Here is a 16,473-nt window from a genome sequence, read left to right as displayed (position 1 = left end):
TAATGTCCGTAGAATATAAATTATGTTATAAAAAAGAAATAAATTCTGATTCTAATCATTTAATCAATTGTTCGAAATGCCCTCCACCCACTTCTTGACAATAAGCAAACCTATTCATACATTCTTTCAAAGTATTATAAATAAATTGCGGACTAATATTACGAATTTCAGCGCTAATACAATTTTTTAATGCGTCTACATTGAGTGGTTTCTCAACGTACACTTTTGATTTTAGATAACCCCATAGAAAAAAATCAAGGGGTGTAAGATCTGGGGATCTGGGGGGCCATTCTATCGGCCCCCGTCTGCCAATCCACCGCTCAGGGAAACTATTATTCAGAAATTCGCGAACAGGATGTGCAAAGTGCGGAGGTGCACCATCCTGCTGAAACCAAATATTGTCGTCCAGTAAGTTGAGTTATTATTATTTGGGAATGCTTCTAAAAGGACAGGCATCAGTTCATTCCTCAAAAACTCCAGATATCGTTGACCTGTCAGAATTTGTTCAAAGAAGAAAGGGCCAATGATTTTATTGTGAATTATGCCTGCCCATACATTCACTTTTTGAGGGTATTGGGTATGTACCTCGCTTATCCAATGAGGATTTTCGTTACTCCAGTATCTGCAATTTTGTCGGTTTACTGTGCCATTCAGGCAAAATGTAGCTTCATCCGAAAATAAAACGTTGTAAATAAAGAGTAGATTACGGTCACATCGATTCTGCATAATTTCACAGAATTCCATGCGGCGATCTGTGTCATCTTCATTGAGTTCTTGCACTAACTGCACTTTGTAGGGATGGTACTTCTCTGCTCGTAGCACACGTAGTACAGATCGCTGAGAAACTTGATGATCCGCTGCAATTTGTCTCGAATTACTATGGGGATCATCTTCAACAGCTAACAAAATATTAAGTTTCACATTTTCGTTGATTTTAGGATGTCCAGCATGTGCAATGTGCTTAACATGTCCAGTTTCTCTAAATTTCTTGTCAATTTTGCTAACTGTTGATCTACTAATAACTCTGTCAGGGTACTTTGCATTAAACAAATTGCATACCTCTTGTTGTGTTCGGGTTTTATCTCCACATCCAATAAGAATTAAAATTTCTATGCGTTGGGTTTCACTTAAATGAGCCATAATTATTTTAAAATAAATACGTAACAACAAATGCTCAAAAATAAAAACAAAACAGTAACAAATATTGAACAAAACTGGACTAATGAACACAGACCACGGCAAAAAAATAACAACAAATAACAATCTCAATCAGAATATAACGCAAAATAACTAATACAAAACTAAACAATATAAAACAGAAAAAAAATACAAACAAGCAATTACAACACAGAAAACAATGCAAAAATACAGGAATTAATCGCTATAAAAATTGTTTCAATTCAATTAAACACTCACAAAACTAATTTTGACGTTTTTGAATAGACATTATTAAAACCAAACAAAGCGTTTCCATGGTTACCCATGGGTAATGCTATTTTTACGTTCAGAAAAAAAAATAAAATTTGTACCTTTAAAGCTAATTTTATCAAAATTTTCCTTATGTAACCCATATCGATATTTACATCGTTAGTCGCAGAGAAATATATACTTTCAGATTTTGTAAACAAATGCAAATGGTGCCATTTAAAAAAAATGTCGATGACGTCATAACCCATAAAAAAATGATTATTAGGAAGTGAATATGGTGTCATAATGTGTGTTATGATTAACCAAAATTGACCCGTTTCGGCATTTTTGCAAAAAAAAATTTGTTATCAATTTATTGAATATGTTCCATAATTTTGCCGCGCACTGTATATAATATTATTAATATTATTACTTCCCATCCTGTTAGATTATGTAAATAAAAAACTTTGCTTTTCAGAAGGGTATCTTTTATTTTCGGCTCTACCGGTTTCGACTAATTCTTTTTAGTCATCTTCAGGAGCAATAGCCACGTCTGTTATACTTTTAATTTTCGAAATCTGGAATCATCTCTTCTTTCATCAGTACTTTCTTGAATTATTCGTTCTTAAATGTTGTTAAAATTTTCTCTATTTTTATGTTTTTCCTTATTTTTAGCTCACGTTGAATGTTATTATTAGTAATGGTCAAAGTAATGGTCAAAGATAAAGCAACCATTACTAATAATAACATTCAACGTGAGCTAAAAATAAGGAAAAACATAAAATTAGAGAAAATTTTAACAACATTTAAGAACGAATAATTCAAGAAAGTACTGATGAAAGAAGAGATGATTCCAGATTTCGAAAATTAAAAGTATAACAGACGTGGCTATTGCTCCTGAAGATGACTAAAAAGAATTAGTCGAAACCGGTAGAGCCGAAAATAAAAGATACCCTTCTGAAAAGCAAAGTTTTTTATTTACATAAACTATATATAAGTCGGAAAAACTAATTAATAATCAGTTTACGCTAATTACAAACTAATTAATAACTAATTGCGTCGCGTCCGGTGTGAGGCGAGAAGAGGTCTTCGTGTTCACCACCATCTTCCATGTTCTGCTAAGCTCCCAGCCATCCTCTCTGTTGAAGTTATTTTTATGTCGGTGAATCTCTATGGCTTCTCTTGTCAGTCTTTGGTAGTATCTGTTGTCCCTAGCCAGCACCTTTGTTTGTTCGAAGTCTATTCGGTGCCCCTCTGCATGGCAATGTTCCGCAACCGCCGACTGCTGGATCTTCTTCAGCCTTACATCCCTCTCATGCTCCTTGATGCGGCACTCGACGTTGCGTCCAGTTTGGCCAACATAAACCTTCCCACAACTACACGATAGTCGATAGGCTCCCGCTCCTTTTAATGGAGTTAGTTTGTCCTTGGTTATCGGGAGTGTGTTCCGAATTTTGCTGACCGTGCCGTACCGCACTACGATGTCGTTCTTCTTGAGGTGCCTAGCAATTCGTTCCGTTACACCTGAAACATAGGGAAGACAGATAAATCCAAGTGGTTTTGTACTTACCGTGTCCTCTTTCTGCTTTCGCTGCTTGATGGCCTGGTTGATGTCCCTCGAAGTGTATCCATTCTTCTGCAGTACGCCTCGTAGAAAGTGTTGCTCCTTCTTCAAGTTCTCTCCTTCACATAGTCTCGCTGCTCGCTGAAATAATGTACGGATCGCGGACCTCTTCTGTTGGGGATGATGATGTGAACATGCCTGTAAATACCTGTTGGTATGGGTCTTCTTTCGGTATAACCAAGTTCTATATCTCCATTTGTCGTCCTGGTGACCAACACATCTAGAAAAGGTAGTTTTTTGGCAGTTTCTGTTTCCATGGTGAACTTAATCATAGGATGTTGAGAGTTCAAGTGATCCAAGAACTCTTGGAGCCGTTTTTGACCATGTTGCCATATCACAAACGTGTCATCCACATATCGGAGCCATAGTTTTGGTTTCCACTGGCTCTTCTTCAAAGCGTCCTCTTCGAATAATTCCATGTAGAAATTAGCTATAACTGGCGATAGTGGAGATCCCATGGCTGCCCCTTCGAACTGCTCGTAAAATTCTCCTTTCCAGCTGAAATACGTCGACGATAAGCAATACTCCACCAGATTTGGCACGTATCCTGGTAAACCCTCCGGAATGAGTTTTCGGCGAAGACCCTCTACAGCATCCTTAACTGGTACCCTAGTAAAAAGGGATTCCACATCGAAACTTACCAACATATCCCCAGCATCCAGCTTTACACCTTTTACCGATTCCACAAAATGTGTAGAATCCCTGACATACGATTCCGTGTTACCTGTAAAGGGGGACAGAATCTTTGCAAGATGTTTAGCCAGCTGGTATGTTGGGGAGTTGATGGCGCTGACGATAGGGCGGAGGGGGACGTCTGGTTTGTGAATCTTCGGTAGTCCGTAGATTCTTGGTGGTACCTTTCTGCTATTCTGCTGGAATTCCTGTGGATTTTATCAGTTCCTTCATTTTTCTAACGATTTTGTCTGTGGGGTACTTCTTGATCTTCCTGTAGGTGGCTGGGTCCAGTAAGTTCATCATTTTGTCGTCGTATTTTTTCCTGTCCATAACAACGGTAGCATTCCCCTTGTCTGCTGGTAACACGACGATTTCTGATTTTTCTTTTATAGATCGGAGTGCCTTCTTTTCACCAACCGTCAAGTTGGATTTTGGTGGTTTTGCTGACTTCAATACTCTCGCAACTTCTTGTCGGATCTCTTCGGCTTTCAGTGCAGGCATCCCTCGAACAGCTGCTTCCACTTCGCAGATGATTTCCTCCTTTGGGACCTTCTTCGGGGCGATTGCGTAGTTTCGCACAAAGGTTTCGTCTTTCGTTAGTGGGACATTCGATCTGTTAATGACGATTGTTTCTACTGGTAAATTATTAGTTTTCTTCTTTTGCGACCGGCGTTCCAGAGATTCAAACTTCTTGATGTGTGTGTCACGGGTCTTCTGAAATTCGCGATTAGCCTTCTCCATTGTTAGTCTGTCCACTTTGTCCCAGTCTTCTCCGGATATACAATTGGAAAGTGAGAGTTAGTTACTTATTTTTTGTATAAAAAATTGTTATAAAATAATCATGTTTACTCATCGCGATATACTATATTTACATTTAAATTGTATGTATCTCGATGTTTTTACTTAAATACATAAGCCATCTATTGAAAAATTCTGTAAATGAAATATGACGTCAAGTTCTAAAATTTGTAACTAGATGGCGCAATTAAAACGGTTATTGGTTCAAATCTTCACTAAAATAAACAGTTCTAACCAAAAAACCAAAACAAATCGTTTTTTAATAAAAAACTTCTTATAACGACTCCAACTAAATCCCGAACAACTTAATTGAATTCATAATGACGGATGATCTGGAGTTTGGGTACTGTTTATACATTTAAATCAAAATTTGATTGATAATTTTGCGTTTTAGGCCAACACAAAGTGAATCGAAAAGCGACGAAAAAAGCGATAACAGCGATAGTAACAGTAAAAGTGGTGAAGTAAACGAAAAGAATGGTAAAAAAGCGGATCAACCTGGGAGTTGTTATTGGTGAAATTAAATAAATTGAAAAATTAACTTGATTTTAAGATTTTTTGTTGTAGTGGAAAAGATAGAAATTTAAATATAGTCGAATTGCTATGTGCAAATTGTCACCGGTGGTTTCACGAGTCTTGTATTGGGTATCAATTGGGAAAATTAGTTCCTTTTTTATGCAACTATGTTTTTTTATGTAAAAATTGTTCTCCGACTGGTTTGGAAAATTTTAAAAAAAGTCAAGCACGTAAGATTTAATATCGATTAAAGGGATAAATTAAAAAAATAATTTTTTAGAAATCCCCCAAATGTGCATAACAACTTTAGCGAATTTACAACAAACAAGTATGAAAGATGGAACGAATCGAACGATGTTTAGTAAAGATAAAGATATCATTCCTTACATCGAATATCATTGGGAGGCTCTTACAACGACATCAAGGAGAGTTACTCAATCTTGGCATGCTACAGTTCATAAAGCGTTAATGAAAGATATTCATATTTTATTTGTTTATGAAGAAACTTCGTTAGATGGACAAATGTATGGGCTTTTAAACACTGATTTAACTCATATTAAACCTAATTATGAAGCGATGATACGAGGAGGAACATTAAGAGTTACCGATATGGGAATACAACATGGTAAAAAAATTTTAATAAAAAGATCAAAGTTGTCAAAAAATAAATAAATGAAAAAAAGAATAATTAAAATTTGATAATCACCTCATTGTTACCACAAAACAAAGTAGTAGTTTATTTAAAATCAACAAAAATGATGCATGCAGGTATTTGATTACAAAAGAATTATTAAATTACTTATTCAGATAAATTTTTATCTTATCTTAAATAACTTTTTTCTAGAATTAAGTTTTTTTTCGTCGCCTAAGCGGCGAAAAATGAATGAATGAATTATTGAATGACTTAAACATATGATTAGATAAAAGTCTTTGTTATGAACATGTCAAACAATGTTTCAGTGCCGGTTCCTAGTGGTCCCAAAAGCCGGAGTACCAAACGAAAATTACCTGGCGATTTACCCACTGGTAAAAAAGGAAGAAATGTTGAGTTGGGAACGCCCAAATTACCAGCTCATGGTTATCCGTTAGATCATCCGTTTAACAAGGATGGTTATCGATATTTATTAGCCGAACCTGATCCACATGCTCCATATAGACAAGTAATAAATTTTTTTAATTGAATCAAAATTAATTTATTTTAATGTTTTTATAATTTTTTTTTTAATAGGAATTTGATGAAAGTTCTGATTGGGCCGGAAAACCAATCCCCGGTTGGTTATATCGCACTTTAGTACCTAGCACGGTGTTATTAGCCCTTCATGATAGGGCCCCTCAATTAAAAATTTCTGAAGATCGATTAGCCGTAACTGGCGACAAAGGATATTGCACCGTTAGAGCTACCCATTGTAAGTTATAACTTTAAAATTAAATTAAATTAAAAAGCATTTTTTCATTTAGGTGTAACTAAAGGATGTTGGTATTATGAAGCAACAATCGAAGAAATGCCGGAAGGTTCAGCCACTAGAATTGGTTGGGGGCAAGATTACGCCAATTTACAAGCTCCGGTTGGTTATGATAAATTCGGTTATTCTTGGAGATCCAAGAAAGGAACTAAATTTCATGAAAGTAATGGAAAACGTTATGGGATTAATACTGATGGTTATGGGGAAGGTGATACATTAGGATTTATGATTTTCCTTCCTGAATCGCCTCATACAAGAAATATTCCAAATACCTTTAAAGATAGGGTAAAACATAACCTTAATTAATTTTTAAAAATTATCTTTTTAACTATAATTAATAACTGGAACTAACACTTTAATTAGAAGTCTTCCTAGAATTAGATATTTTTGTCTAGTGTTAGTTCTAGTTTTAATTGTTGTTCAGGGCTAGATTGTTGTATATTTTTATGGAACTAACACTAAACCCATGGTGTGTAATCTTACTATTATAAAAATGTAGACCCAGGTTTTAGTACCCTCACAATCCACTGGATGACGTTGTAGACTGAATTTGTAGCAATCTGCATTATCTACACAAACAAAGCGCTTGTAACCATAGAAATGGTCAAACTCAAAGGTGAAAGCAAACGTCACATTTTTGTTTTGTCCGTTTTGTCGTTTGGTGTGATAACCATAGAAAAATTTATATATATTATGTATATAGAAGCAAGGTTTATATATTAAAGGTTGTCTAGGTACCTATGCTGCAATACTTTGAATTAGTTTGTGGGCGAGGGGCAAGAGCAGGAGTGTTTCGTGACGTAAGCGATTACGGATTGCGCACGCAACCTCATGGCCATGTGGTGCTCCATGCCTTTGTTTAATTTGAATTGCTTGGCGATATTATTTTCCACATGTGACGTAATGCGCAGTATGATTGCGTACGAACCTAGACAACCTCTTATATATAAACCTTGATATAGAAGGTCATCTCCCTACTATTTTTTGGTACATTCAGCGCTCCCAAGGGGATTGTGGGAACTAATTAGGTTAAAGCGCGAAATTTAAATATAGGTATTTCAATACCTGTTTATACCAATACTTTATTTTGAAGAGGTCAAGTACATTTTACAAATAAATGCAAAAAAATATAATTTTAAAGTTTTTCCAAGACAAAATTCATAATTTTAAATATAATATAATATATATTGCTCTCATTGGCTAAGGTCCATTACTACCATGTTTTAGTTAAATTTATCTTATAGATAAACCCATCTACTAGCCAATCAGAGCGCGTGAAATAGCCGTATCCATAGTAATAATCTCATAGATAGCTTAACCAGAAGATGGTAGTAACGAGCCTAAGGTCCATTACTACCATCTTTTAGTTAAATTTATCTTATAGATAAACCCATCTATTAGCCAATCAGAGCGCGTGAAATAGCCGTAACCATAGTAATAATCCCTTAGATAGCTTAACCAGAAGATGGTAGTAACGAGCCTAAGGTCCATTACTACCATCTTTTAGATAAATTTATCTTATAGATAAACCCATCTACTAGCCAATCAGAGAGCGTAAAATAACCGTAACCGTGGTAATAATCCCTTAGATAGCTTAGCCAGAAAATGGTAGTAATGGACCTAAGAGCGCCAATTTATCTATAGGATAAAGTTATGAAGAGGTGGTAAAAGTGGCCCTAGTTTATTTAAACAGTTAACTAAAGGATATAAAACACTAAGCCAAAGGAAAGTAAGGAAGAATATTTGCTTATACAACGGGGTTATCACCAGTTATCACACCAAACGACAAAACAAAAATGTGACGTTTGCTTTCACCTTTGAGTTTGACGTTACATATAAATTTTTCTATGGCTACAAGCGCTTTGTTTGTGTAGATAATGCAGATTGCTACAAATTCAGTCTACAACGTCATCCAGTGGATTGTGAGGGTACTAAAACCTGGGTCTACATTTTTATAGTAGTAAGATTGCACACCATGGTGATAACTGGTGATAACCCCGTTGTATAAGCAAATATTCTTCCTTACTTTCCTTTGGCTTTGTGTTTTATATCCTTTAGTTAAGTGTTTAAATAAGCTAGGACCACTTTTACCACCTCTTCATAACTTTATCCGATAGATAAATTGGCGCTCTTAGCCAATGAGAGCAATATACATATATTATATTTAAAATTATGAATTTTGTCTTGGAAAAACTTTAAATTCATATTTTTTCGCATTTATTTGTAAAATGTACTTGACCTCTTCAAAATAATGTATTGGTATAAACCGGTATAGAAATACATATATTTAAATTTCGCGCTTTAACCTAATTAGTTCCCTCACAATCCCCTTGGGAGCGCTGAATGTACCAAAAAATAGTGGGGAGATGACCTTCTATATACATAATATACAGGATGTATCTGAATGACTGCAACAAACTTCAAGGGGTGATTCTTTAGTGAATTTTAAGGGTACTTTGATATATGAACCCAACCCAATCCCTTCAAAAATGGCGGAAAATTATGGTTTAATTTTTTTTTCTCAAAACCCATAGACACTAGGAAAATGAAATTTGGGGAATATGTTTAACTCATAATAGGGCACGTTTTGGCCCTATTTGTACTTTCAACCTACCCTTCTAAACTACTAAACGCAACCACCCTCGTTCAATTTATGCCTAGATTTTTTTTATGAAGATGATAAATACATTGGAAAAATTTCAGTTAAATAGATAAAATTGTTCTAAAACTTTTTTGTCTCTCTGATGTTCTTCTAAAATTTAATAATTTCTGAGAAAAAAAATAATTAAGCAAACACTAACTGTTAAGTTGTAGGGTTGTTAATTGAAAGTTGGAATGAATTTTTAATGAAAATATCTTGGTAGGCTTTGCAATCTGTCATAAATATTTTTGACGTTTAAATGTCAGCGTTTTTCTTACTATTATTATTGTTTTATTTAAAATTTTGAAACGTCTAGTGAACGAGCGTAAATGCGATAGAACTTTATTTAAAAATTAATTTGAAAAACAATAATAATGGTAAGAAAAACACTGACATTTAAACGTCAAAAATATTTATGACAGATTGCAAAGCCTACTAAGATTTTTTCATTAAATTTCATTCCAACTCTTGATTGACAAGACCGTTGTTTAACGGGCAGTGTTTGCTTTATTTTTTTTTTTCTCAAAAATTAGTTGTTTTTGGAAAAATTTTAGAGAGACAAAAAAGTTTTAGGATACTTTCATCTACCAATGTAAATTTTTTCTAATGTATTTATCATCTGCATACAAAAAATTTTAGCAAAAATGTAAAGGGGGTGGTTATGTTTAGTGGTTTAGAACGGTAGGTTGAAAGTACAAATAGGGTCAAAACACGTTCCCTATTATGAGTTAAACATATTCCCCAAATTTCATTTTTCTAACGTTTATGGCTTTTGAGAAAAAAGAATTAAATCAAAATTTTCCGCCATTTTTGGAGGGGTGTATCACCCCTTGAAATTTGTTGCAGTCATTCAGATACACCTGTATATAAATTTTTCTATGATACTACCGTCCTTGAATTTTGTCTATTTGATCAACGAAAAGTTAAACGTCACTTTGACATAAATTGATTTCAAAACATAATATAACAAAATTTTCCTATTAATCTCACTAATTGTTACCAACTTCACAACTATTTTAGAACGTATCCTTCAAAACAAGAGTGACATCAAAACATAAACTTTAAAATTTTAAAAATTTTTGCCATTCAATTAACAGATTAACACCAATAACTAAAATATCGAAAACTATAAAGATATATTATAATAATATAGTATTTATGAAGTCGAGTAAATTGTATAATGATTATCAGAGCCCGGACAGTTTAGGAAAGTTATCCTAAAACGCCTCCCACTCCAGTCTCAAAAATTCAATCGAAGGGTGCGAACCTGTCGGATACGTCATACCTTATGTCACGAAATAAATTATGAATTAATTTATTAATTATAAATTTAATAAAACCAAAAATGAATAATTCAGTCGTATTTTTAGATTATTTTTATTAATTCATTAATTAATGTTGCACAGCAAGTTCTTCGCTAAGGTACGCTCATCGCTCTTCGAAATTCAATTTTGAAGAGTAACTTAGTGATCAAAAGGTGTCAAAAGCGACAACAACGTACTTACGTCGTTGTCATGGAATTCATTTCGTGTGGAGGGGCGCACTTTTCCTAAACTGTCCGGGCTCTGATGATTATATACCAGAAGAGAGAGAAATCCTGAATACAAAATATGTCATTGATAAACAATCAGACATAATAAATAGACCCCATAAGTGTAGAGGAATTCAGAAAAGTTATTTACAGCAGAAAGGACACGTCGTCGTCAGGAAATGATACTATAACATATTCAATGATACAGAACATGCTAGAAAACGCAAAGAGAAATTTAATAACTAGCTACAATAGAATTTTGAGAGGAGGAGATTTACCGAAAGAATGGGAAGTCTCCATAATTGTACCTATTCTTAAACCTGGAAAAAACCTAATAAGGCGGAAAGCTACAAACCAATATAGCTTATATCTATTATTTCGTCGGTATACAAGAGAAAGTGACTAAGTCCACAGATAGTGGTTTTGAATTATTAGTATTCTAATTTTTGCTTATTATAAAATCAATTATTTTACGTGAGATTAGTTTATAATGATTTTTATAAATAATATAGTTTTTAGAATATGTATTTTAAATTAAAAAAGTCTATAATTAATTTGAGCAAATACTAAACCAGTAACTCATTTCAACTGTATAGGTTTTTAATGGTTTCTATGAACAATGCAGATTCTAGAATATGTATTTAAACTTAAAAAAGACTATAATTAAACAAGTAGTAGTGACTAGTTTCAACTTCATATGTCTTCATCACTATATTCATTGTGTGAGGGTTCTGGACACTTGTCTTTCATGGTATTCGATCGGAATTACCCCCTTAGGGCAAAGTTGAATTAAATCGTTTTTCTTCTTGATCGATATAGGCAAGGGTTGAGTATAACATTTCTTTAACTCAGTTTCTTTTGGAGTATAATTACTGGGCCTACCTTTTGCTTTGCCTTTAATGTTAAACATTTTATACTCTTCATCATAGTTGTATTGAAACATTATAAACTTTTTTTTCTCTTTTTCGTACCTTAATTGTTTGATCTTTAACCATTCTATTTTTTCTCCCCCTTCATCCCGAATTGTATTTTGTAGTATAGATGTATTGAGTGCTTTCAAGTCAATAATGTCACGGTAAGTCATTTGCTCTACAATGTAGGCACCAGAAGTTTTATTTTTGCCTCTCTTGGATCTTGCTAGTGTCATAATTGTCTTCCAATCATTAAGGCAAAATACAGGAATGTATTTTTTTGCACTTTCAACTGCACTATGCATCGAATCGGCCTCCATGTGCGAGTGACCTTTTTCTAAAAAGTTGTGTGTAATAATCTCTATAGGTAACTGGTTGACTACAAACAACAAAAGAGCCCCAATGTATTTATTTCGGTTTTGGCCGCCACATGTGTCGCTAAAGAGTGACACTTCTTTGACAGTATCAGGTAAAGTTTTAAACCACTTCAATAAAGCTGTACCTATTTCACAACTTCCTCGTTGGCCATCAACTTCGGACCAAAGGTAACAATATCCCTTATTTGGTGGAGCTGCTTCATAAATTGCTAAATTGTAGGCACATAGCTTTCGACTGTAGTAAAGAGGCGATACATCGGAGCATGGAATTTGCAGGACACTCTGTAAGTCAAAACTTACTGATACAAAAGTTTTAGGGTTGGGTCTATTAGCATCATCCTTTCGCTTTATGTGCGAAAGAAATTCTTCTGATTTTTCAATAGATTTAGCTTCTTTAACACACAGCAAACATTGATCTTTCTTTGGTTTGAAGAAAGATAAGTTATACTGCGTACAAAACACCCTCCTATATGTTATTGGAGAAACAAAATCCTTTTGATTGCTGATCTGTAAATCTTTGTACAATTCATACATTTTAAGAATGGATAAGGTAGAGTCAAGATACTTCCGTGTAGTTCCACGTCTACAATAGTGTGATTCCATCACAGGAAATGATTCTATATGTCTCTTCACCTCATTCAAAATGACAGGTTTAGTCTTATTTCCTGGGAAACTTTTTCCTCGTCGATCTTGAATTGAATGATTTATTCCATTTGTGTCTATGTTCATTATAGCAGAATCAACCGGTCCATGACTTATCGACAAGGTTATTAAGTAAAAATTTTTACAAACTCTTTTCTTTTCTCCGTTTTTAACAAATGTATAAATTTTAGAGACATTTTTTGCAGGTCTACTAGAGTCCCTCGTTCGTTTTCTTCGGCATTCAGAAGTTGCAACGATATTAATTATAAAGTTCTTTTGTCTGTCATAGGATAGACTGTGATACTGTTTACAGATATCTTGTCGACGATCTGCAGGAAATACTTCTGTACATTTGTAGCGGCAATTGTCACAATTTACATTTCTAGGGGACTTTGCAGGCATTTGTTTGCCTTTAGTATTAATATACGCTAAACACGATTTTTTTAATAACTTGTTTTTCTCACGTTTTGTTCCTTGAGGATTTTTTATTACCCATCTGCGTTTTTCTATAACTTGCGTAGGATCTACTAGTTGTTCATTTATTATTAAAGTCGTAGGGCTTGTATTACTAGAATTAGTAGCAAATTCTACCGGAACATCCCTAAGATCATTAATAATTTCTTGTGCGTTGTTATAATAATTTTTCGAACAACTCATTTTGCCACTAAAATAAGGTATTATTGCATTAGCTTATTATTTTTTAAAACTAAATATCCGAAAAACAAAATTATTGTAATACGTGTAGGTAGTTACCAAAGATTAAGTCTAATAACATAGAACACAATTTTATTTTGATTTAAGTAATAATTGTTATGATAAACTGTTTAAACTTCAAACGTCACTCTCTTTTCCCTGTCTGTCACATCATATTTCTGTATCTTTTCTCTCGTTAAGCATAATGCATGGTTATCTTAATTTAAGTCAAATCCTTGAGATAAAAATATTGACAAGAAAACATGACTAAGTCCCTCAATTTTCTCCTGTACAGGTTTTTACAAAATGGACTTGGTCATTATGGAATTTGAAATTATAAGCATTATTATGGCATTTTTGGACTTGTTCATTTTTTCCAAAAAAATAATATTGAATTTCCGGTACATGAGCATTGAAACCTAAAAATCTAAAATTTTGGACTTGGTCACATTCTCTTGTATACCGACGATTTATCTACAAATATACAAATAGCTTTTTTTAAAAAACATCCAATGGGGGCATTGTTTCTAGATTTGAAGGACGCATATGGGGGGCGTATTTATACCTAAATTGATGAATATTTTGAATGAACATAATGTACATAATACATAAATTAACAACAGTTAAAATTTTACAGTTGAAGAATGATGGGCTTAACATGGAGAAAAAAACAGGTACAGAGGATTACCTCAAGGTAGTCCAATAAGTACAGTACTGTTTAACGTTTATGTTAGAGGACTTAATGAAATGTTGAAGAACACCAATGCTACTGCTATATATTATGCAGACGACATAGCAATTTTTGCAGATGCAAAGCCAGACAAAACATGATTAAATCATTGGCTTCAGCAAAGTGGGGTTGGATTGAAAAATATTATCCTTGTTATATAAAAATGTGATAAGATCTAGATTGGAATACGAACTCTGGATGACCATACCAACAACAAAAAGTCAAATGTTGAAATTGAAGAGAATTTGTTACAGAACATACCGATTAATTTTGGGAGCATTGAAAATGACGCCTGTTAATGCATTGACAATAGAAATGGGAGAAATGCCAGTAACATATAGAGCAGAGGTGCTGTATACAATATTTATTCTTAATAACATCAAAGAAAACTCGAACATAATTATTAAAACTATTGAAAATTTGGCGAAATGGTATAGGAAAAATAGGGAGTGGGATAAAAGAGTACCCTTGACCATAAAGATATTAGCAAGGATAGAAGAAAAGGAGTAAAGAAATAAACTCATACAAGATATATTCAGAATTAATTATGGCATAAAACATTTTAGACTAATGACAGAAACACACTTACCGATACGAATTCCTAAAAAAATAGTGCATCAATATAAAAATAACATAAATGAGCAGTTTGAGGAATTTGTAAGTAATAAATGGCCTAATACTTCGCATATCTACACTAATGATAGCTGTTAGAATGATTAGAATATTAAATAAAGAGAAATAGATAATCTTTATGGACTCTTTAAGCGCAATTGTGTTATTCAATTGAGTTACTGAAATAATAGGGTTAACAAAGCGACTGGAAAAGAAGAGCTAATGCTCATACTCCAACATGTGTCCCTTATAATAATAATATCAATCAGTAACCTTTAAAATTATTTAAGTATAATTAACAATTAGAACTAACACTATCATTAGAGAGACATTCTAATGTTAGTTCTCGTTTTAATTATAAAATTTTAACTAAAAGTTTCTATTTCTAGTGTTTGTTCTAGTTTTAGTTAAATTATTTATTTATATTTTTTGTTATAGCCACTAGTTAAATTTAAAAGCCATCTATATTATGAAGAAAAAGACAACGTTTCGGAATGTTTAAAAAATTTAAAAACTTTATCTGGAAGTAAAATAATCTTTTTCAAAAATGGCCAATGCCACGGAATTGCTTTTAATGATATTTATTGCGGATCTTATTACCCAATATTGTCACTACATAAAAACACTACAGTTTCTGTTAATTTTGGACCCAACTTTAAATGTGCTCCTCCTCAAGATCAATTTAAATATCGTGGGGTAATTCTTGAATACATAAATACTTGCATAATTTAATTAAATAATTTTTGTTTGTAGATGTTTGAGAAAGCTGAAGAAGCAATTTCCGAACAAACGATGGCCGATATGCTGTATTTAACTGAAAACGAAGGGAAATTACGATTGGAAAATTTCGTTATGTGACAATAGTGGTCTTTTTTAGTTTCCTTGTTAATTCGTTTCGTATTGAATTGGAACAAAAATCTGTTTAATTTGTTTTATTAATTTCCTAAATATATTCATAATCAAGAATAATTTTCAACATTATTTTCCAAATCCCCCCCGGCAATTCGGACTTGGTTCAACGACATCGGAAGGTTTCCATTGATCCGGAGTTTTTGCTTGAATCGATAAAGCATGAAGTCCTTGCGTTAATTCCTCTCGTAATGCATCATTAACCATTCGATGTCTCTAAATTAATTAATTAATTTATTATTAAAACTAATTTAATTATACCCACCATAATTAAAGGTACGTTCATAAACTTTTCGGAAACAACCAAAACTTTGAAATGGGACTCTGATCCTTTTGGGACATTATGCATTGGAGATTCATTGATGACTTCTAAATGTTTCGGGGCAAATTCCGAGCTGAGTTTTTCTCTAATAGACGTTTCTATGGGATTTGAAACCATCTTCAAGGAACGTTCCGTCGTGTTTTTTGGATCTGAAAGTTTAAACATAACCTTAAACGTCAAAATTTGTTGTGCGTTTTTTTTATTAATTTATATCATCCTTACAAAATTTAAAGATTTTTGATGATATGCGATTCATCAAAAATATATTAATTGCAAATTTAAATTTAATAATTAGAAATTGATCCTAAATTTTTGACAGTTATGTAGTGGGAAAAACAGATTTCTTTATAACTAGTTAAAAATAGGGAACTGTAATTTTTTATTTTTAATTTCAATTTTACATTAATTTAAACTGATTACGATATTTATTTACATATATGATTAAGTTATTGTCATTTAAATTTACAACCTCACCGACCGATATTAATTTCGTATTGTTTTAATTTTGGCGGGGTAATTGCAATCAGGGCGATTGCCGTTTTGGCATATTATTTAAAAGATTAACATCTACCCCGTCGTTTTACCCCCGCGAAATTACCCACCACCGGTTCGGTTAATTTAT

General features: G+C 33.2%; 3 protein-coding genes across 3 annotated transcripts; 1 reads left to right on the top strand and 2 right to left on the bottom strand.

Moving 5' to 3' along the window:
* Window positions 1-3,895: 3,895 nt before the first annotated feature.
* Window positions 3,896-4,447, bottom strand: LOC139429532 (uncharacterized). Its single transcript, XM_071195311.1, has one exon. The coding sequence runs from the start codon at window positions 4,445-4,447 to the stop codon at window positions 3,896-3,898; it is 552 nt and encodes a 183-aa protein (XP_071051412.1).
* A 245-nt stretch (window positions 4,448-4,692) lies between these two features.
* Window positions 4,693-15,589, top strand: LOC111421688 (Set1/Ash2 histone methyltransferase complex subunit ash2). The gene is made up of 9 exons (XM_023054865.2): window positions 4,693-4,847; window positions 4,899-5,018; window positions 5,072-5,250; window positions 5,301-5,645; window positions 5,981-6,180; window positions 6,249-6,426; window positions 6,479-6,768; window positions 15,059-15,316; window positions 15,374-15,589. The coding sequence occupies exons 1-9, from the start codon at window positions 4,825-4,827 to the stop codon at window positions 15,476-15,478; spliced, it is 1,698 nt and encodes a 565-aa protein (XP_022910633.1). The 5' UTR covers window positions 4,693-4,824; the 3' UTR covers window positions 15,479-15,589.
* LOC111421689 (bolA-like protein DDB_G0274169) lies at window positions 15,538-16,204 on the bottom strand. Its single transcript, XM_023054866.2, has 3 exons — window positions 16,074-16,204; window positions 15,795-16,000; window positions 15,538-15,745 (listed from the first exon to the last, which is right to left on the bottom strand). The coding sequence occupies exons 1-3, from the start codon at window positions 16,105-16,107 to the stop codon at window positions 15,599-15,601; spliced, it is 387 nt and encodes a 128-aa protein (XP_022910634.1). The 5' UTR covers window positions 16,108-16,204; the 3' UTR covers window positions 15,538-15,598.
* Between the last annotated feature and the right edge of the window lie 269 nt (window positions 16,205-16,473).

Source organism: Onthophagus taurus, chromosome 3 (assembly GCF_036711975.1).
Source record: "Onthophagus taurus isolate NC chromosome 3, IU_Otau_3.0, whole genome shotgun sequence".
NCBI classification, from domain to species: Eukaryota; Metazoa; Arthropoda; class Insecta; order Coleoptera; family Scarabaeidae; genus Onthophagus; species Onthophagus taurus.
Note: the sequence above shows the minus strand (reverse complement) of the source record. Positions and strands in the feature narration are given on the sequence as shown.

What these genes read in the sequence shown, in the direction of transcription:
- LOC139429532 (XM_071195311.1), bottom strand. Translation starts at nt 4,447, where the DNA reads ATGGAGAAGGCTAATCGCGAATTTCAGAAGACCCGTGACACACACATC.
- LOC111421688 (XM_023054865.2), top strand. Translation starts at nt 4,825, where the DNA reads ATGACGGATGATCTGGAGTTTGG. An exon ending in CGATATGGGAATACAACATG is followed by an intron (nt 5,646 to 5,980) that starts GTAAAAAAATTT and finishes ACAATGTTTCAG; the next exon opens with TGCCGGTTCCTAGTGGTCCC. An exon ending in CACATGCTCCATATAGACAA is followed by an intron (nt 6,181 to 6,248) that starts GTAATAAATTTT and finishes TTTTTTTAATAG; the next exon opens with GAATTTGATGAAAGTTCTGA.
- LOC111421689 (XM_023054866.2), bottom strand. Translation starts at nt 16,107, where the DNA reads ATGAATCGCATATCATCAAAAATCTTTAAATTTT. An exon ending in ATCAAAAATCTTTAAATTTT is followed by an intron (nt 16,001 to 16,073) that starts GTAAGGATGATA and finishes TTAAACTTTCAG; the next exon opens with ATCCAAAAAACACGACGGAA. An exon ending in TGAACGTACCTTTAATTATG is followed by an intron (nt 15,746 to 15,794) that starts GTGGGTATAATT and finishes TAATTAATTTAG; the next exon opens with AGACATCGAATGGTTAATGA.